Here is a 22488-nt window from a genome sequence, read left to right on the forward strand (position 1 = left end):
TCCCAGTGTCGAATAGTGTATATATATATAAGAGAGAGAGAGAGAGAGAGAGAGAGAGAGAGAGAGAGAGAGAGAGAGAGAGAGAGAGAGAGAGAGAGAGAGAGAGAGAGAGAGAGAGAGAGAGAGAGATGACGAGCGATGAAATGTTATATTAACGTCTTCAAAAGGCCATAATGACCTATGAGACACCATAGGTGGGGTGAAGAAGGTGGAGATTGTGGGGCATGGCTCTGTGGGCTGTGGTATAGGGGGCTGTGCAGGCACATCATAAAGTCTCTCTGCATATGTCTGCCAGGTCTGAGGATCGACAATAGGTGTGGGAGGACGGGGCTCTCTGAGTCTCCTCCAAGCAGCAGCAGCATCTCTGCTCATGAGCATGTGATGTGTGTCCCAGTACTGAGCCTCCTCATAAGCTCGCCGCTTACGGCGGGTGAGAGTATGCATCCTCCTGCCTGCCTGCCTCCGGGTGATCTCTCCGCGAGCCCTCTGCACTCGGAGACTGCGGTAAAGGTTTCTGCACTCATCATCATACCATCGGTTCTGGGGCATGCTCCCAGATGTAGGTGGCCGTCCTGTCTGTATGTGGTATGGGAAACTCCTCGCGGCTGCGGAGTGAAGTACATGTGAGAGCTGGGAGGTGAGCATGGCCATGGGTGCCGATGGATCTAAGGCAAATAGCTGATCATGAACATGATAGTCGTACACCTCGGCTAGATCTTGAGTGAAGTGAAAAATAGTGCGTGGTGGCTGTATGATGGGTGGGTGGGTCTCCAATAAGCTCCTGAAAGTGAGGGATAGGTATGTATGATCCGCCCCAATGGGGCATGGTGGTACGGTGAAGAGAGAGAGAGAGAGAGAGAGAGAGAGAGAGAGAGAGAGAGAGAGAGAGAGAGAGAGAGAGAGAGAGAGATGAAATGAAATGTTATATTAACGTCTTCAAAAGGCCATAATGACCTATGAGACCAAAAGTTACATCATGGTGGATCTGATACAATGTCTGGATAAAAAAACCCAGAAAATGAAAAATAGAGAGAGAGAGAGAGAGAGAGAGAGAGAGAGAGAGAGAGAGAGAGAGAGAGAGAGAGAGAGAGAGAGAGAGAGAGAGAGAGAGAGAGAGGGAGGGAGATGAAATGATATATTAACGTCTTCAGAAGGCCAAAATGACCTATGAGACCAAAAAGGTTACAACAATTGGTGGATCTGATACAATGTCTGTGTAAGGAAAGCTAAAAACAACTAAACAACTAACTGAAACTGAAATAACTGTGAGGAAAAGTACGGTACTAGGAGCTCCTAATGGATAACATCTGGGAGGAAAACTCTAGCAACAAAGGTAAGCATCATACACATCACTATCCAAAGAGAGAGAGAGAGAGAGAGAGAGAGAGAGAGAGAGAGAGAGAGAGAAGGCGCACGTGAGCGTGGAGGTTCTCGTCTCGTCTTCCTTTTTTATTCTGTACACAGCACAGAAGAGCAGAGAAGCACAAAAGCAACAGAGGTTTTTTTGTCTGTGTGATCTCTAGAAGAAAACGCAGATGATGGAATCTTCTCAAGGGTTCCGGCTCTAGGGTTTCAGGCAGCCGTGGAAGAAGATTAAAAAAATAAATAAATAAAAAAATTTCAGGTTTACAGGTTTTCTCAAGGGTGCAGCAATGGTTCAAGCAACTATTTAAGGGTTTGCAGGTGCTGAATTAGGGTTTTCAGGTGCTGAATTAGGGTTTGAGAGAAAGGGTTTTCTTTGCTTTTGTACATGGATTTGGATGACCCGGTTGCTTCTGTTGGTGGCATGGCTGCCAATAGCCTTAACATGGATCTTATTGAGGAGATGATCGAGAAGGATGTGGGTTATGCTTCAAATACCTCGGAGCAACAAAAACGTCAAAGGCTTGATGTTGATGCAAGTTACACTCTGGTGAATGTTGGAGAGAATGCAGAGGAAAGTTCCCAGGTACCTTCTCCAGAGTTTGCACGTTTGCTGCAGATCACTGGTGAGCTTCTGCAAGAATATGTGAAGGCAAATAGCGTGCAAATGGCTGCAGTAGATAATGATGGTGTGGCTGATGTATGCATGGAGACTCCTTTGTTGCTACAACAGCTAGCAGATTTTCATGATCGTGCTGCTATCTTCTTCTTTACTGGGCGTATTCCGTTGTTACCTCGTCTTAGAGCATGGTTGGGCCGCTTGGTGTCGCCTGAGGCACTTGAGGAGATTTATGATGGTCCGAGAGACTTTTATGAAATACTTTTTCGCACTTCGGAAGCCCGTAGGGCAGTCTTGGAGCAGGTGCCACTCTTTTTGGATGGGCAGTTGGTTCATGTGGTTCCGTGGAAGCCTATGGCAGAGTACCAAGATATGTTGCGCCAGGCTTGCCCAGTTTGGGTTGAAGTGAAACAATTCCCACCAATGTTTTGGCGTGTTTTACCAGATCTCATGCGAGGTATCGGTGATGTCTTGGTGGTACCTCGAATGACATCTAGAAACCGAAATCGTCTATGCATGTTATGGGATATTGGGAGACCTAGGCCGACACATTTGCGTGTCAATATGGCTGGGCTGCAACCTTTAATGTATGAATTGATATCATTTTCAGCTAACCAGGTCTATCATAAGCCCGTATCAGAGAAAGATTGGGTTTCAGCCAAGGCCAATAAGGTGTGGGGATTGCACAAGTCTAAATCATGGTGGAAGAAAACTCTTATGCGTGGTTGGCAGTCTAAACTCCCTTACCAAGGTAAGGTTTTCATTTGGAGGATGTTGGTGGGAGGGTTACCTACACGGGATCAGCTCAGCCGTCGTAAAATTACATTGGCCTCTTGCTTCTTCTGCACGACATGCACTGAAACAGTTATGCATCTGTTCATGAGTTGTCCAGTGGCCCGTCAGATTTGGTCTTTTGTCTCTCGCGTTTGGGAGGCAGTAGAGAGGTCTACTGTTTCGGCTCATCAGTGGATATTTGGGATTTGTCCTCAAGTCATTACTTCGGACAGTCACCTTGTGATATTCCATTTCCTTAGATGGACAGGACTTTGGCATATTTGGACTACACGGAATGGGTTCATCTTTGATTCCTTGTCTGGAATACATGGGCACATTCTACGTATCCGCGGTTTGCTGCTTTGACAGTTTTCTTCTCTTCTCTCAGCTCAGCTACTGGATGCAGATGTTATTTCGTTATGGTCTACGGCGGCTCGGCTGGCTCATCTTTGATGCTTTTATCTGGGATGCTTATTTGGCTAGGAGGCTTTCTTATTAGTGTACAGGTTTGCATGGTCATAATCCTTTAGAGGATCTTTTGTGGGGGGTTTTTTGGGCCATAGGTTCTGTGTGAGCCATGTGGCTGATGTACATTTTTACATATAATATAAAACACCATTTCACGAAAAAAAGAGAGAGAGAGAGAGAGAGAGAGAGAGAGAGTCGTATTGGAAATGCAGCTCGGCCATCTCCGCTCGACTGTCTAGGCGGCACTACTATAGAGGCCTACCGCCTGCCGAGGCGCCCAGTTCTGCCGTTGCCCCGCCGCCTCCGCCCTCTTGTTGGTCCTTCCCACTTGCTGGTCGTCGCTAGTTCTTGTTCATAATCGAGCTTCTGCTTCTGCTCTACCTCAGGGCTTGTGTGTGTGTGTGTGAGAGAGAGAGAGAGAGAGAGAGAGAGAGAGAGAGAGAGAGAGAGAGAGAGAGAGAGAGAGAGAGATGGGTGCTTCTCGCAAGTGAAACTGCCCGTTGTGGGGACGGATTTGCTCTGTGGAGCCACCGGGAGAGATTTCGGGTATTTGTGCAGACAGTCGAGGAGAAGACTACAAAGGCTCTCTGTATCTTATAAAGAGGGTTTCCGGCTCTAGGGTTTCAGGAAGCAGTGGAAGAAGATTAAAGACAAAAAATAAAAAAAAAATTCAGGTTTGCAGGTTTTCTCAAGAGTGCAGCGAGGGTTCAAGCAACTATTCAAGGGTTTGCAGTTGCTGAATTAGGGTTTTCAGGTGTTGAATTAGGGTTTGAGAGAACGGGTTTTCCTTGCTTTTGTACATGGATTTGGATGACCCGGCTGCTGCTGTTGGTGGCATGGTTGCCAATAGCCTTAACATGGATCTTATTGAGGAGATGATCGAGAAAGATGTGGGTTATGCTTCAGATGGCTCGGAGCAACAAAAACGTCAAAGGCTTGATGTTGATGCAAGCTACACTCCGGTGAATGTTGGAGAGAATGCAGAGGAAAGTTCTCAGGTACCTTCTCCGGAGTTTGCACGTTTGCTGCAGATCACTGGTGAGCTTCTGCAAGAATATGTGAAGGCAAATAGTGTGCAAATGGCTGCAGTAGATAATGGTGGTGTGGCTGATGTATGCATGGAGACTCCTTTGTTGCTACAACAGCTAGCAGATTTTCATGATCGTGCTGCTATCTTCTTCTTTACTGGACGTATTCCGTTGTTACCTCGTCTTAGAGCATGGTTGGGCCGCTTGGTGTCGCCTGAGGCACTTGAGGAGATTTATGATGGTCCCAGAGGCTTTTATGAAATACTTTTTCGCACTTCGGAAGCCCGTAGGGCAGTCTTGGAGCAGGTGCCACTCTTTTTGGATGGGCAGTTGGTTCATGTGGTTCCGTGGATGCCTATGGCAGAGTACCAAGATATGTTGCGCCAGGCTTGCCCAGTTTGGGTTGAAGTGAAACAATTCCCACCAATGTTTTGGCGTGTTTTACCAGGTCTCATGCGAGGTATCGGTGATGTCTTGGTGGTGCCTCGAATGACATCTAGAAACCGAAATCGTCTACGCATGTTGTGGGATACCGGGAGACCTAGGCCGACACATTTGCGTGTCAATATGGCTGGGCTGCAACCTTTAATGTATGAATTGAGGTGGGATACATTGGCTGGCCACTGTTTCAAATGTGGTGAGATGGGCCACTTTGTTTGCGAATGTCCTAAGAAAGAACAAGTTGTTGCTACCAAGGATATCGTTAATGGTGGGCAGTTGCTCGTGGAAGATGAGCATGATGCTCCTTTACATGATGCCCGGCACATGGATGCACATGTGGATGTTCAGAATGAGGTTGAGCAGCCATGGGTGGAAGTATGTGGTAAAAAGACACGATTTGTTGCCGCGCGGGGGGATTTCTCAGATGCTGTTTGGCGGGGACCTTTGCGTACTCATCAGGGGCCCTTACATACATATGCTCGTCGCCCTTTGGGTTCAGGTGCCCAGCAACAACAGACCAGGTTTGAGAGGCCGGGAGGCCAACTTTCTCAGGGTACAGGGGGTCTTGGGGTGGATAGAGTAGAACGCTATCCTATTAGAAGTCGCCTAACAAAAGAAGCACAACAACAATTGCCTGTTGTGTTTGGTTCGAAGGGTGAGGTCATCTCGCCATGGGATGATCAATACCCTTAGGCACTTTCTCGGGAACTCCGAGGGCAGTCTGAGATCACAAATACCATGTCTAAAAATGCAATGCTTCAAAAGGTTCGTGATTTGGCAGATTGTCCTGGGCCTAGTACACGGCCTTGTTGATTCCTGTTTTGGGAAGGCTTATGAAAATTGTACAATGGAATGTAAAGGGTATTTCTTCGTGCCAAAAGCAGTTCAGGCTTTGGCGTACAACTTTTTGTCATGGTTGGGATATTTTGTGTGCAGTTGAACATAAGCAGCATAAGTTGGCTGGCAAAGCCTATGTATATAAGGGGTTTCATGTTTTCTACAGCGGACATCCTGCTTCGCAATTAGGTGTTATGTTTGCTGTTCGTTCGCAGTTTTAGCCTTCTCTTGTGATTCAAGATGTTCATGGAAGATTTCTAGTGATACAGATTGTTTGGAATGATACTCCTTTATTGTTGTTAGGGGTGTATGCTCCAAATAATGCTCGTGCACGCCGTTTGCTGTGGAATGACTTGTGTGCTCTTTCAATCTCTCATCCTGGCTTTGTGATGGGAGACTTTAATATGTGTGTCTCCAGGGAGCAAGCCATGTCGCCTTATTTTGTAATGGATGGCCCGGAGAGAATGGCATGGGAAGCTTTTGCAGCAAGGTCGCTAAAACAAGACATGTGGTCTTGGTTGCATCCAGATGAAAGGGGCTACACTTATGCCTCACAACAGTTTCGGGGCACTTATGCTAGATTGGATAGGATGTATATTTTACATCAAGATCTCTTTTTGCCAGAGGTTCTTACTATGATGGTTGATCAGCAACAGGTTTTGTCGGATCATTGGCCGCTTGTGTTTGAAATGGTCTATCATCTTGTGGATGCATATAAAGGCTTGTTGGGATGCTTGCCTGTGCGCTTAAATCACACTTTTTTGGAACATGAAGTTTTTGATGTTTATATGCGTCAGTTGATACGACATTTCTCCACAAGAGTGTCCATGGCTGATTATCATGCTTGGCCAGTGTTCCTTATTGGATCCACAGGGTGTAGGATCTTTATGTCATCATAGTCATTCACCTCACACTGTTTGCTTTGTGTGTGGGCATTGAAGTCACCCGTGAGAGATACTTCCCCTAGTGTAGAATAATGCATAATCTCCTCTGACAGACAAGTGTATGGCGAGGCTCCTATCTCCTCCTCCTGTGGCATGTCCTCTGTAATGACATAGGAGGATCCTGATGGAGGAAAGTAACATAGGGCTATGTATATAACCCTGTCCTGTGAGAGCTGTAAGCTGATCCACATGTATCTGGCCTCTGGATCCTGTGCTACCACTCTCAGTCTCCCCTGTAGCTCCCGTTTGAATAGAGCTACTACTCCCCCCGACCCTCTCGAGGTACCCTGGCGTGTGGTCCTCTTGTATGCTGACTCCCACTGGAATCCCTCTACTCGAGGTAGCCCTCTCTCTGGGCTGTGATGTGTCTCTGTCAGAAGTATGATGTCTCTCCTCACCATAACATGCTCCAGTCGTCCAGGCTGCACCCGTAGAGAGAGAGAGAGAGAGAGAGAGAGAGAGAGAGAGAGAGAGAGAACTATAAAATCTGATCTAGGTACATGAGTAGAGAGCTCTCATATCACCCTAATACATCCCTCATGGGCCACTGTGACATGGTGCTCAAGGTGGTAATACTGAGCTGGCGTGAGAAGGTCCTGCGATGATGGGTGATGATGGCCCGGATCCTTCTGTGGTGGCGTGGCCGTGGGCGAGGGCCATGGTGTCTGGGGCGTCGAGCTTTGCATAACTCAGTGGCTTTGTTGAGTGTCATACCTCTCGGCTGAGTTCCTGGACTAGCTTGTGGTATGAGTAGGATCGGTGGATTGGCCCTCGGAGTGCTGTTATGGAGGAAGTCGGTGAGAGCTCTCAGTGCTGGTCCTCGAGCAAGTACAGCTGATGTGAATCTCACTAAGGACTCCCTGTGTCTACGGAGCTCTAGAAGAAAAAGTCCCAGGCATCTCTGATCCAGGAAGTCCATGATCCTGGAAAGTGGTCCGAACCCAGCTCGGAAGAGGTAGTGGAACCTCCCCTGAATCTCATAGTATACAGGGCATCGGCATATGTAATGATCCTCTGTCTCAGGCTCTGTGTGACAGATTTGGCATATCCTGTCCTCTGGTGCGGCCGCTCTAGGCCCATATCTGGTAGTCTCCACTCTCAGCTGGTGGGACGAGGTGCGGATCTGGCCGATCGCACATCTCACCCCAAAGGATAGGTTTGTGTCCATGGAGCGTGGGCGGATGATGAACCCATCCTCTGTCAGGCATAGGAGGTGATCTCTGTAGAAGGCCATCTGTGTTGGCACTCCCATATCCTGCAGTCTCCTCGTCATTCTGGCCCGTAGGACTGTATCAAAAGCGTTGCGAAAATCCAAAAAGCAGCAGTATATCTGATGCCCGTGAGCTCTCCCCTCCTCAATGATCCCCTCTAGTGTAAAGATATGATCTAGTGTGGAGTGGCCTCTCTTGAAGCCTGCCTGCCCCAGTGCTTTGAGTCTCTGATCCTCGGACCATCTACTAAGATCATGCTCCAAAATTGAACCATAAATCTTGGCCAAGGTGTGACCAATCATGATAGTCCTGTAGTTGTTGGGGTCCATGGGGTCACCTGCTTTCAAGATAGGTACAATAGTATTCGATGACCAGTTGACCGAGAAGCCCTCACATAAAGCCTTGTTAAACATGTGAACCAGTAAAGGGGCTAGCATGTCCCTAGCATGGGAGAAATGCTCGGTGAGAAGTCCATCATGATCCTGTGCTCTCCCAGTTTGCATCCTGTCAATAGCATCTCTCACCATGCTGAGGTGAAAGAAGGGAGAATGTGGGGGACGAGGTTCGAGTGGATGGGGGAGAGGTGGCTGCTCGGGGGCACATGGTAGAGAGAGGTGGCATAGGTGTGCCAGGTGCTGGGTGAGGAAATTGGAGTCGGATGGCGATGATCCTTGAAGATTCTCCAGGCCTCCTTACAGTACCTTCCAAGAAATAGCTGGTATAGCTCCTGCTCAAGCCTGGCTAGGTAGGCTCTCTTCTTTCTCTGTGTGAGATGTCGAAAGATCACTTGCGCCTGTTGGTGAGTGGTGGATCCTAGTGCCATCTCCCGATGTAGACGGGCTCAGGTATCACTACATTCCTCATCGTACCAGCTATTCTGTGGGATAGTCCCTCTTGGTGATGTAGGGGTGGCTTTGGAGTGCGAGAAGGCGACTGCAGCGGACGTATGGAGGGTGGCTGAGAGGCATGTGGTAAGCACACCAAGTGGGATGTGGGGCTCGAGGTCGCAGTGGATGTGGTAGACGTGATCAGAATAGATGGAAGAGGTCTCTCTGGTGAAGTGGTATCTTGGACGGTGATGGGGTAAAGGAGGTGGTTGGATGGTGTATTGGCATGTGAGGGAGAAGGCTAGGTATGCATGGTCAGCTGCAACACTGATGGGGCGAGGTGAGATGGTAAACTCAGGAATGAATGGGATCAAAGAGAGGGATCCCATTAGATAGTCCACTATACTGGCTCCATGTTTGAAGGGGTAGGAGGTGAAGGAGTTGGATCTAGGCCATCTAGCCAGGCCATTATAAATGGCTAGCCTATGAGCCCCGTCGAGGGCTAAGAGATACTCTCCATAGTCTGTGTGGGCTGCTGTATCCTGTGATGTCTGCTCTAGATCCGTACCCACCGTGTCAATCTCCTGGTACATGGGATCATCCGTCTCAAAGAAGGGTACTTGTGCACCTGTGGTGCGGGCATTGAAGTCTCCAGCCAGGAGGATGTCCCCTAGACTGGAAAACTTCATAATGTCATCATAAAGGGGCAGGTACGGGGACTCTCCATGGGTGGCATATTTAGAATTGGAGGGTGCAAAGTAGCACACTACAAGGTAGATGTCTCGGGCCCTCTCTGTTTGGATCCTCACCCACAAAAACCGTGTGGCCTCATCCCGTCCGACCACCTGTATCACATGTTAAAGCTCCTCCTTGTATAGTAAAGCCACCCCTCCCGACCCCCGGGTACCCCCTATTGTGCGTGGGGGTGGGCGGTGAACAGGCTCCCATCTGTATCCTCTCACCTCTGGAAGGTGACTCCCCTGGCACTGATGTGTCTCTGAGTATAAGACCAAGTCTCTCTCTCTAAATGTCTCCTCGGACAGACCTGCATCTGTCCTCAAGGCGCCATTGCAGTTCCAAACCGCAATCTCTAGCTTGGTCTCATAGGTCTCACATCGTCATTGGGCACATCACTCGGTGATGATCACCCTCCCATCTCTGTAGACTGCCCATTTCCCTACCTTCCATGCATCCAAGATGCGTGGCATGCACTCCCTCTTGTGTGCCACCTGTACTAGTGTGAGATCGTCTTCGAGGTAAGTCTTTTCTCCTTTTAGTGCCCGCCTTTTGGTAAGGAATGCTTGCCTCGCCTCCAACCCTGCAAACTTGAGGATGAGTGCGTGTTCCTTGGTGGTGTCTTTGCCCACCCTCCATGCCTTGAGGAAGGGGATATTAGCGATTTCTAGCTTTCTGCATAGTGCTATGGCGTCCTCTTTCGGTGAGGCTCCTTCCTTCCATCCCACCACTCTCACATTCAATGCCCTAATCTTCCTTCTTTTCTCCTCTTCGAGTGTGTCATTGATGATGTTTGGGGATGATGGTGGGTTCCGTTGCTTCTTGGCAACCTCAATACTGCTGACCGCTTCTTCCACTTGTTTCTGTGTCTTCTTAATCACCTGAACCCATGTGGTTGCCTCATTTGCCTTCTTCTCCTCGTGTTCCTGGAGGGTCTTCATTTCCTCTCTAAGTGTATTCAGCTCATCATTGAGGGATAGTTGCCCTCAAGTCCACTTAAAGGGTGGGGACTTGGGCCTCCAGCTCCGTGATTAGTGAGGTGTGGTGGCTGGTTTTTGTGTCCAACATTTGGACCATTTCCTCCTACATCTTGCTTAACTGAGTTGCCATGTATGCCTGCATGTCTACCTTCCACCTATCCATCTCCTCTTGCATGGAGGCACGCAACTCACGCGTAAGGTCATTACTATCCTTGTTCTCCCCAAGCTTCTTTTGTAAGTGCTCAATGTCCGTATCCTGCATTTTGCATACTTCTCTCATGATGGTCAGGCATGTTTTGATATGGGGGTCGTCGATCTTCTGTGTGCTTGCCCCAATCGAGCTGTATTTCCTCTCCTTCTCACCTCTAGTCCTTGTTGCCGGCGAGCTGTCCATGTTGGACTGAAGGGGTCCCCCTTCTAGTACTGATTTTGGTCCTCAGCTGGTGGCCCCCATAGATCGCCAGCTGCAAGTGGGGAGGCAAGGGTGGGTGGTAAAAGGCGCGGGGGGCGAACAGAGAGAGAAAGGCAGCGAAGAGAGAGAGAGAGAGAGAGAGAGAGAGAGAGAGAGAGAGAAAGCTGTATTAACGTCTACTAGAGGCCGAACTCGACCTATGAGACAGATCAATGTACAACTGTCAATGTCCTCTGGATGTCCAGAAAAAAAGGACAAAATAAACATGAAATAAACTATGAAAGTATTGAGCTAGTGGGGGGGGGGGGTGATGGATGGAGCACTACTGCTAAAGGCTCATTATGCAACCTATATGTGTAGGGTATACAAGAATGCAATGCAGATCTGTCTAGCTCCAACCAGTACCATAATGGGGAGAGAGAGAGAGAGAGAGAGAGAGAGAGAGAGAGAGAGAGAAAGATATATTAAGCATCTACTAAAGATCCAATGGGCTATGAGACCAAAGTGATACAATAATGTCCATGGCATATCTCATCATGGAATGGAAAACAAAACAGAAACAAAACATAAACATAGCTGTCTCAGTTGGGTGGTACAAAACTGTCCATGGAAGCTCATCATGGAATACTAGGAACATAGAAACATGACAGTAGCATGGGTGCTATTATTGTTCAAGGCAATTCAATCCTTAATTCACTTTTTTTGGTGCAGATGCAAGCATTGAACGAAAAATATCTTCATGATTTGAAGGACCTGTGTAACTTGCTTGCAGCAAGAAGCCAACAGGTACACTACTATTACCTTGCTCTGACGCATATTCATGAAAAACAAGAAAAAATCTAATAATTATTGTGGTATAATTGATGTTGCACCTCATTTTTTTTGTTTTTGAGTTTTGATTAGCCTATGCCACAAGATCAACATGTGAAGCTGTCTCACTACAAGAATGTTCTGAAACGAATGCTTCCGTACCTCATGGCTCCCAAAGGAAGTCTGCCTGAGGACTTCAAGCAAGATAAGGTCGACGCATTTGAGAAGCAAATTGTTAACATAATGGAGACTTTCAAGCGCCGCAAACAGGCTCCCCAACAACAACAGCAAACACCATCACCACCACCACCACCGACGAGTCAGGGTCAAGTTCAGGCAGTCCAGCAACAAGCACACCAGCTATCTCAGAGCCTGCAACAGGATAAGCTGGTGCAACCGACACAGCAAGCTGGTGCACCACTTCTGGGGACACCAGATCCACAATCTAACAATCCTTCAAACAACTCTTTGAGCATTTTGCAATCAAATATGCCCTCAATGCAGCATAACATTGTCAATACAGCTCAATCTGGTCTACTAAATGGCTTGCAAGCTGCCAATGCAAATGCTCTACTTCAAAACAACTTAGTGCCTTTTGGGCAGAGTAGTATGAATGCTTTGCAGTCAAATGGGATGCAGCAGCAAGTAATGCAACAAGAACAACAAGTGCTTCAAGCACGAATGCTGAAGGATCAAGAGCAGCTCAAGCAACTGCAGCAACGGCAACTGCAACTGCAGCAGGACCAAATACAGTGGAAACAGCAACAGCCCACCCAGCTCATGGAAGCACAGCAAACTCAACAGCTTCAGCCGATACAGGAGGCCATTAGTGACAACAAAGCGGCCAAACAGGCAGCCATGAAACAAATGCTACTTCATCAGCAGTACCCGCAGCTTAGTTCACGGGCAATACAGCAGCAGCAAAAGGCCCTGTCTTCAGAGACTGCTTCTTCACCACAACTGTCTTCCCCCCCACAAACGTCGCCTCAGAGAGATCTACAAAACATCAACACTTCTTCCCTTCACATTCCAAAAAACGGAACCTCTGTGCAGGCAGCGACACTACCTTTTACGATTTCTTCCCCTGCACCATTGCAGGAAGATTCAGGACTAAAACCACTGACACCTGCTATCTCTACAGTTATAGGAGCAAGTGGTCATACTCTTACTTCTAATCCAACTAATTCAAGCAATGTACAGTCTTTTATCGGTACACCAGGCTTTTCTGTGTCACCACTGCTGCCTGATTACACCCCAAGCCCACAGAATATGAGTAGTCAAGATCGTGCACAAGCGTGCCTTCCTGGACTTTCAGAAGAGAGGCAGACTATAACTGAACCTCCAATGGAGCGCATTGTTAAAGTGGTACGTTCTTTTCATATTATCTACTTCTGTATATGTTTTCAGTTGACCAAATAAGAACAAGTGCTGGTAGAAATGTTTGTGGGTGTGCGTGTGTGAGCATAATCAACATAGTTTTGCTGGAAGACAAGGAGTCTTCTCTGGATATCAAATTTTCTATGGAGGTCTCAAACTTTTTCTGGTACCCTCATAACGGTTAAGCATGATTTACAGACTATATTAGCCCACAATGATTCGAATGGCCGTTGGCTAGTGGTACAATGTATGATTCAAGGAGAACTCTATGAATTTGCGAGTGTTTATGCTTTGCAAACTTCAGCATATAGAGCTGAGATGTGGCGCTCCTTAAGCGCATACCCATGGATTTCGAATGCTTTCATCACAGGGGATTTTAATAATTTGCGTGACTTTCATGATAACACCTCTCACTGCTCTCATATGATGGCCTATGAAAGGTAAACAATGACTTCTTTGGATGCATGCGATTTGTGGACACAACTCATGCCTTATTCAAAGGGTTATACTTTTCATCATAATGCTGTTTTGCATTACTGGGCACGTTTGGATAGATAGTACCTTCTCAATGCTGCTCAATATGATACATACACATGTAAGATGTGGATTGATCATACATTGCACCTTTCTGATCATTCACCAGTATGGCTTGCTCTGTACTTTGGCATGGCTGACAATGATTGTCCCTTACCTCATAAAAGATTGCTCATGATTAATAACAGTTATTTGTCGCATGCTCTTTTTGCTGATTTGGTACATACAATAGTGCGTCCTCTTCTGATGCACATGCAAGAGGATATAGATTTTGCTTGGTTCAGCTTTGTGTGGTGAATGCAAGCTGTGATACAGGACTATGGAAGGTGGTATATGGAGGAAATGAAATGATATATTAACGTCTCTAAGAGGCCATAGTGGCCTATGAGACCAAAATTGAGAATACATCTGAAGTTGGTGTCTCATCAAAGAGAGCAACTAAATGAGACTAAAAAGTACAATAAACTGATTGTCCTACAGTTATAAGAACAGAATTGTAAGACTCCGAGATGATACTGAGTAGAAAATACTGGAAAATACTAAAAAATGTATATGAGGTAGATCCATGTATGCTGATCAGTTGAAGTGTTGCCCTCTCCTTAGATCAAGTATCTCCGCCATGGGGCTGTCTAGAATGGAGAGGTTGTAGAAGCGAGGTAGGCACCTCCGATGCCGAGCAATAATGGCTTCGATCTGGTGATGGTGAGGATGCCGTGGTCGGGATCTTGGTGGGCGTGGCCGACGAGCACGACATAAGATAACTGCTCTATCAGTGATGACTCTCTAGGAGCGTGGTCGGTGCCCTGATGGCCCAATGGAGGAGGTATCAGGAGGTGTGTGGGCTGGGTTGCTGGTGCCGAAGAAATCTGTAAGGGTCCTCTGTCTAGGTACATCATGGCTTGGCCTCCTGTCTGCCAAGAGGGTCTCTTTGTGTCTCCTGAGCTCAAGTAGAAACAATCCCAGGCATCTCTGATCCTCAAAGTCCATGACCCTGCGTAACGGCCCAAAACCCTCTCGGAAGAGGCAGTGATATCTCCCTCGGATCTCATAATAGACTGTACATCGGCGAATGTAGTGTTTTGGCACAACGTATCCCATGTGATAGGTGTACATCCATGTACGCCGGGCGGGTGATAAAATCATCCGGTGAGAGGTGTAGAAAATGGCTCTTGTAATGAGCCATTTTCGTGCCCAAGGGCTCAAGGGGGCTAGTCCATGTCCTCTCTGTGTCCACTCTGATGATATCCATTCTGATCGCGCGGTTTTGCTCTGAGCGGGTGAGATCCAAAAATGGACAATCCAGACTGTACTGAAAGGGTGGTAGTGCCTCTATCTGCAAACCATGTAGGTCAAACCATGATCTCATCTGAGCGTACCAACAATGAGTATCTCCATCCTCTGCCAACTGTATGGATGAGGTCATTGCCAATCGGGAGTACCTCTGCTGAGGGAGCTCCCATAGCCGCTGTAAAAAGGTAACTGCCTATAATGGGGCCTCGGTTACTACTGGTGGGGCACCCAGCTCAGCCCGAGCAATCTCGTGGTAGTGATGATTTGCTCCGAATCATGGGGGCAATTATCATACTCAGTGGTCTCTCCATTTGGCTCCATCCCTCATCTGTCCCTCTCTAAGATTTGTGATATATACTGGGCCCCCAAATTGGAGCTCCGTACAGGAGGGTCGGTGTGACAAGTGTATCAAATAGCCACAATTTGGTGCGTGGCTCCTGAAACTGTATGTGTGCACAGTGCCTCTCAAGTGCGCCCAAGGCTGCATGCCCTCGAGCTAATCTAGTTGCTGCTGCCTCCTTCAGGGAGAAACGCGGTCCTGTGAAAGTAACTCCCAAGTAGACATATAACCTGACGTACTCTACCGGCTCCCCTCGGAAAGTGAACTGAGGCTCTGATCTCGTCACCCATACCTGTGTGGTGTTAAACACCATAACCTTGGTTTTCCCAAGTAGACATATGACCTGACGTACTCTACCGGCTCCCCTCGGAAAGTGAACTGAGGCTCTGATCTCGTCACCCATGCCTGTGTGGTGTTAAACACCATAACCTTGGTTTTCCCAAGGTTCCCAGTCCGATCTTTATCCGCACAGAAGGCCTGTAATGCATTCAGGTGTCTCTGTAATCCCTCCGGAGAGTCTAAGATTAGAACAATATCATCAGCATATAACAAAATGGGTATCAACACTACTGCCAGGCATGCCCCTAGGCCTCCCAATCTGTCTACATAATCAGAGACCGCATCAATGTACAGTCCAAAGAGGGTGGGCGATAGCGGGCATCCGTGCTTCACCCCTATCGTGCTGGTCACCCTATCAGATAGTCCGCCTGGAGCTCGGACTCTGCCTGTCTCACAGACTCATACAAAGCATATATCCCCCACTGCATATCCTCGGGTAACTCAATGTCATGCAATCTGTGCATAAGCCTGGCACGTGGTACGGTATCGAAGGCTTTGCGGAAGTCCACAAAGCAGCAGTATATCCTTCTCTTCTGTGCCCTGCCCTCTTCAATAAGTGCCTGAAGTGTCAGTATGTGATCCAAGGTAGTAAATCCTCTCCTGAAGCCAGCTTGTCCATGTGCTCGATGACCATGCCTCTCTGCCCAGCGGCTCAGTTCCGACTCCAATATAGAGCCATATAATTTGGCCAAGTAATGACCAATCATGATTGTCCTGTAGTTGCCTGGTACCATGGGGTCCCCACTCTTAAAGAGTGGTACAATGATATGCTCTGTCCAGCTTGTCGGGAAACCTTACAAATGGCACGATTAAACACATGTACGATAAGCGGAGCCAAAGTGTCTCGTGCATATGAGAAGTGCTCTCCAACTAGCCCATCATGATCCTGTGCCTTTCCATTTTGTAACTTGTCTATCGCATCTAGCACCATCCGCATAGTAAAAAAGGTGCTGTAGCCGGTCTAGCTCCTAGTGGAGGGGGGGTGGGGGACTGTCCTGGTGCATCATATAGCTCTCTAGCATAAGTATGCCATGCCTCAGGTGCAGTAATCGGAGTACCAGGCTCTCTCCTGAAACATCTTCCATGCCCTCTTGCTGTCCTTCCCGAGGAAGAGTTGGTAGATCCTTCTCTAGCTTAGCCAGATAGGCTCGTTTCTTCCTCCGCACAAGGCGCCGAAAGATCATCCTAGCCTGTCTATGCGTGTGAGACCCAATGGCAATCTCACGCTGTAGCTGTGCTCGTGTCTCACGACACTCATCATCATACCAACTGTTCTGTGGGGTAGTGCTGCGGGGGTGGGTGGAAGGGATCATAGTGCAGGAAAACGCATATGAGGCGGATGCATGTAGTACACCTGCCAATCCTCTCGTGATCTCGTCCAGAGGGCTATGCGGGTCTAAAGCGAACAAGCCATCGGATACTGCATCCCGATAAACCCCAACTGTCTCACGTGTAAACTGATATCTCGGGTACCTAGGTAGATGAGTGGCTGGCCCATCTCTCGGGGATCTACCTTCTAGTGTGAAACTCAGGTATGCATGATCGGCTGCTATGCCAATGGGCCTACTGGAAATCGTGAAACCCCGCACATCAGGTATCAATGAAGGAGATCCCATCAAGTGGTCCACTGTGCTCGCTCCCCCTCTAGAGTTCCAGTGTGTGAGAGCATCTGATCCTTGCCATCTCGATAAGCCATTGTATATGACCAACCCATGTGCACTCCTGAGTGTGAGAAAATGCCTACCATAATCTGTAATCTCCCCCTCATCGTGTGCGTATCTCTGCAACCCTACATCCTCTGCCGTGATCTCCCGGTACATAGCCTCTTGAGTATCATACAACTCTGTCTACTCTGTGCCTGTACGTGCATTAAAGTCTCCCAATAGTAATATGTCTCCCATGCTGGCAAACCTCATGATATCATCATATAGTGGTATATAGGGCGACTCTCCTAATGGTGCAAACCTGGAGTGGGCTGGGGGAAAGTAGCATACCGCCACATATAGCTCACGGAGCCCCCCTCTGCATATTCGGACCCACATGTACCTGGTATATGCATCTCTATGTACCACATGTATTTTGTCACGAAGCTCCTCCCTGTAAAGTATTGCCACTCCTCCAGATCCTATGGTACCTCCCACTATGCGTGGATGAGGGCGGAAAACTGATTCCCATCTATAAGCCCGGACGTCAGGAAGCGTCTTGTTTGTGCACGGATGGCTCTCCGTATACATAGCAATATCACTGTGTCTGAACAAGCAAAATTGGCAATACAAGAGTACACGGAAATCAACCATTCTAGAAAGCTGAATAATGATGAGTAGAAGCTGTTAACACAATCTGAAATTTGTCTTCGTCATGATGATGAACGTAAGCTTAATAAATGGCAAACTAGGGTGAGGCAGAAGCCATTGCTTGATAAAGGTTGCTCGTCAAAATGTTTTTTGAAAGACCTCCATGCTTCTAGGCAAAAACAATGCATTACAAGAGTCAAAAGAATAGATGGTGCTTGGACATGCACAAAAAAACAGCTTACAGAGGCTTGCCATGATTTCTTTTCTCTTCATTTTTGTTGCCCCTCCCCTACTTTCAAGAGGCTCTTGATGCGCGAGAAATTTTCTTAGATCAGGTTATGCCTATCATTACACGCCAAGAGGCTAACAATATGGATGAGCCCTTCACGGATGTAGAACTGGATGATGCTTTAAAAGGCCTAGGTAAATGGAAGTCTCCATGCTGTGATGGTTGACCGTGGAGTCCTTTCAGATGTTCGGGGATATTTTGAGATTGCCAATTTCGCTTATGGTGAATCACTGCTGGAATGTTGGATGCTTGCCATTCTCATGGAAAGAAGGCTTGCTAAAATTATTGCCCAAAAATAGCTATGTGAAGCCATATCAGATCGGCGTCCTATCTCTTTAATGCCAGTCGTATATAAATTTGTCACCAAGATGCTTGTTAACAGAATAAAAGGTGTCCTACATGCAGGTTTGCATCGTGCGCAGTATGTGAGGATTTGTCACTCCAAGACAAATCACTGACAACATAGCAAATGCGTGTATTGGCATTGAATATGCCAAGTATATGGATCAGGATGTTCTTATCATGCAGATGGAAATAGCTAAGGCTTTTGATACAGTACAATGGGAGTTCATAGCTCAGGTTATGGATAGAATGGGAGTTGGGTCCTAAAATGAAAATGTCATCTTTTTGCTTTATCAAGAGGGCTCAACTAAATGCATTTTGGTGGAGAACTTTTAGTCTCGTGGTATCTTGGGAATTCTGTTTGGCAGGGTTGTCCGCTTAGTGCACTGTTGTATGCCATTGCGACTCACCCAATGCTCCTTTACATTGACAGATTGACACGAGATGGATAGCTACATGGTCTCTCCATGGCCGATGGTACACAATTTGTGGCACAGGCATATGCTGACGACTCTTTCTTTTTTCCCAGGAATACAGAGGCTGATGTACTGTCCCTCTATGCTTTCGCTGCAGGATTACATGTAAATTTTCAAAAGTCAAAGTTGCTCCCTTTGAAAGATTATGATTGGCATCAGCTTTTGTGGCCATGTCAGATCATTCTATCTAAAGAGAATCGAGATAGTCAAGCATCTTGGTTATCCCGTTGGTTGGAAATCATCTTTGAAAGATGAACTCAATGGATGATGGCAAAATTACACTCTAAAATAGAATACTGGAAATTATCTACATGGCCTCTACATATATGTGATTGCGTATAGTACAATTGATAATCATAGCATATGTCCAGTTCTATCTTCCGCTCTTACCTTGGTCGAGCAAACTAATTGATAATTTCATGTTTAAAGCAATGGTATGCCTGTGGAAAACCAAGGTAGATAGAAAAGGGTTACGTTTGTTAGGAAAGGACCTTACTTGTTTGCCCAAAATGCATGGTGGGCTCAATGTCCTTAACATTCATTATCATATGTTGGGGAGAAAAGCCACTCTTCTACTTGCATTTATAGAGCAAGTGAAGCCATGGGCACACATGCTGGGAGCTGTGTACACTAATATGCAAACAGATGCATATGGACATTGGATCATCAATTTTGATGATATAATCTTTAGGCATTTTCATGGTCGTATTCCAGGCTCTCCATATTTGACTGCTCTCATTGAAGATTGACAAGCTATATTGCGTCACTTGCAATGGTCAGGTAGGCCTCCAAATCAGGGAAACTCACTACTCTTAAAGAGTATTCATTGGAGCAGGATGTTTGATCCATCGCTTGCTTTGTCTCAACCAAGAAGGCCTACAATCTTTCTACATTGGAAATTCGTCGCATATGTGACGTGGATGAAAATGGATATGTATTCATCTTCCCACTTGTAGTCAGACAATGCAATTTGGGGATGCATCACAGGCCTATCTGGAGACTCATTTCGGAAATATTGCAGTCCTTTCAGCTAGTCCCAATGCTTGAGGAAACACTCAGAATTCAAGATTGGAGTTTTGATAGGTATCTTGCAGGATATACTCCTGTATCATTTGGCAATTTGTCTGTAGCGGTACTCTTACCACCTTAGGTTGAGGATCATGCAAATAGTCTTTGGAAATCGGCATATGTCAAAATCTCTTGCTTGGTGGAAAGTTGCATTGAAAAGAATTTGGAAGAGTGGATTGCCCGTGAAGCAACGATTGTTTCTGTGGAGATGTCTGGTTTGGGTATTCCTAGTTGGATCTCTTTTGGTACGAAGGCGCACTGCCATTGCTTCTTGTAGACGGTGCTCTCATCCTATAGAGACAATGCCTCACCTTCTATGGTATTGTTCGCACTTTCGCCATTTTCTTGATGATTTGTCTGCACATCTTCGTGCTCGTTTTCCGGGAAGGCATTTAGGTCGAATGTTCTTGCTTTTTGGTTGCCTTTCTCCTCCCCTACTAGACTATACAGACTTCCTCGATTGGACCAGATTCTGGCATTGTGGACTATCTATCATGCTTAGAATCAGTTGCTTTTCTTTGGAGGTTTTGTCCAGTTGTTTGTTTATTTCCGGACAACCCTTTTTCAATCCCTTCGAGATTCTCATGAAATCAGGGAACTTTCCTTCTAGCAATTAGAAGTGTTTTTCCACTATTTGTGAACTGAGTAGTAGCTGCTCTGGTTTGGAATAGCTATGAATGTATATTTCTTTTTTCTTAATGAGACAATGGTTTCACTAAAAAAGTGTGTGAGAGGAGATGGTTTGACTGCGGAGTTCTTTCAAATGTCTTTGGATATCTTGAAATTGCTAATCGATCCTATGGTAAATCACTGTTGGAATGTTGGACAGTTGCCATGCTCATGGAAAGAAGGTTTGCTGAAAACACTGTCCAAAAAACAATTGAGTGAAACTATATCGGATTGGTTTCCCATCTCCTTAATGAGTGTCATATACAATTTGGTCACCAAGATGCTTGTTAATGGAATAAAGGGTGTCACATGCAGGTTTACATGCAGCGTAGTATGCATTTTCCCCTAGAAGACAAATCACTGACAATATAGCAAATGCTCACATAGGCGTTGATTATGTATACGCAACAGGATGTTCTCATTATGGAGGTGGACATAGCCAAGGCCTTTGACACAGTGCATTGGGACTTCATAGCTCAGGTAATGGACAGAATGGGCTTTGGGCCTAGAATGAAAAATGTCATTTTCTAGCTTCATCAAGAGGGAACAACTAAATGCATTGTGGGCAGAGAACTTTCAGCCTCTTGGCGTCTTGGGAAATCTGTTAGGCAGGGTTGTTTGCTTAGTGTGCTATTATATGCCATTGAGACTCACCGAATGCTCCTCTACATGGACAAACTGACATAAGATGGGCAACTTCATGGTCTTTCCATGGTAGATGGTGCAGTTTGTGGTGCAGGCATATGCTGATGAATCTTTCTTTTTTCCCAAGAATACGGAGGCTGATGTAAGAGTTCTCTTGAAAGCATTGTCTCTCTTTGGTTTGATTGCATGATTGCATGTAAATTTTGAAAAATCCAAGTTGCTCCCTTTGAAAAAGTATAATTGGCATCAGGTTGTTTAGCCGGGTCAAATCTTGCCACCTAATGAGATAGTTAGGCATCCGGGTCACCCCAATGGTTGGGAATTGTCCTTGAAGGATGAGACTCAATGGGTGATGGGCAAATTGCAGTGTAAATGTCACGATTGTGATTTAGTTCATTATACACAGTCTCCTTATGGTTACAGATACTGAAGAGACATGATTACAGAGGACCCCTACACTCAGATGGTCACGACTATTCGCTCTAGAGACATGCCTCTTCATCAAGAGCCACACTCCTTAGACGACTGGTCACACCCCTTCGCTCTACGGTTGCAACTCTTCACCCAATGGTTGCAGCGATTCGTTCAAAGGATGTGTCTCTTCACCTAGAGTCATGACTATTGGTCATGGGATGTGTCTTTTCATTCGTGTCTCTTGGACTTCTATATAAGGAGCCTGTTGTATCACAGTTTCAATCAATCAATCAAACATCTGTGTTCAAGTCTCTCGAGTCTACTTTCAGTCTTAAATACACAGATAGTGGATGAAATACTAAGTAATAACAGTAATCCTCACAGTGGTATCAGAGCAAAATTTTTTCCCGGGCCTACGGTTGTGAGCCTCTCACCCTCTCCGCTCTACTCCCCTACCCCGCGTTGTATGGAAGCAGAAGAAAGATGGAACCTACATCTACGAGTATGAGGTAACCTAAACCTTCTTTCTCAATTCACATATAGAAGACAGATGCACAGATGTGTGTGTGGCGTACCCGGTGAGTGTGCAGAGATTTCCTGCTGGTAGCCTTCGTGTGCCTCTTCATCGGGTTGTGCCCTTTCGTGCATGGGTTCGCATCCCTTCACACGAACGGTCATCAAATCAGCCCGGCAGGTACCCCTTCACCTTGGCGGCACTCCTTCCCCAAGAGATGGCACCTCTTCGCTATTCCCCATGGCTGCGCACCTCTTGGCCGCCTGTGCATAAGCGCTCGTCTTGCAAATCAGCCAGCGCAGTGTTGGGGTAAAGGCGTTATGCCCACCCTTATAGTGTGTACAAGCCCATAAGTTATAGTACATAGTACACTTAGTACTTTTAATGTACTAAGTGCACTATGTGTACTAGTGCAATATACATGTGTGATAGGGGAGTCACACACTCAT

General features: G+C 46.6%; 1 protein-coding gene across 2 annotated transcripts in view; it reads left to right on the plus strand.

The window, feature by feature from the left end:
- LOC147633422 (mediator of RNA polymerase II transcription subunit 15a-like) overlaps nucleotides 1–22488 on the plus strand; it is a 183307-nt gene that overhangs the window by 70972 nt on the left and 89847 nt on the right. For both annotated transcript variants that reach the window (XM_086806491.1, XM_086806492.1), the window contains exons 6-7: nucleotides 11350–11424; nucleotides 11542–12813. In XM_086806491.1, the coding sequence (XP_086662617.1) occupies nucleotides 11350–11424; nucleotides 11542–12813 (1347 nt within the window). The remainder of the gene's footprint in view (nucleotides 1–11349; nucleotides 11425–11541; nucleotides 12814–22488) is intronic.

This window comes from Cibotium barometz, chromosome 12, assembly GCF_041138505.1.
Source record: "Cibotium barometz isolate CiBa-2024 chromosome 12, ASM4113850v1, whole genome shotgun sequence".
NCBI lineage: Eukaryota > Viridiplantae > Streptophyta > Polypodiopsida > Cyatheales > Cibotiaceae > Cibotium > Cibotium barometz.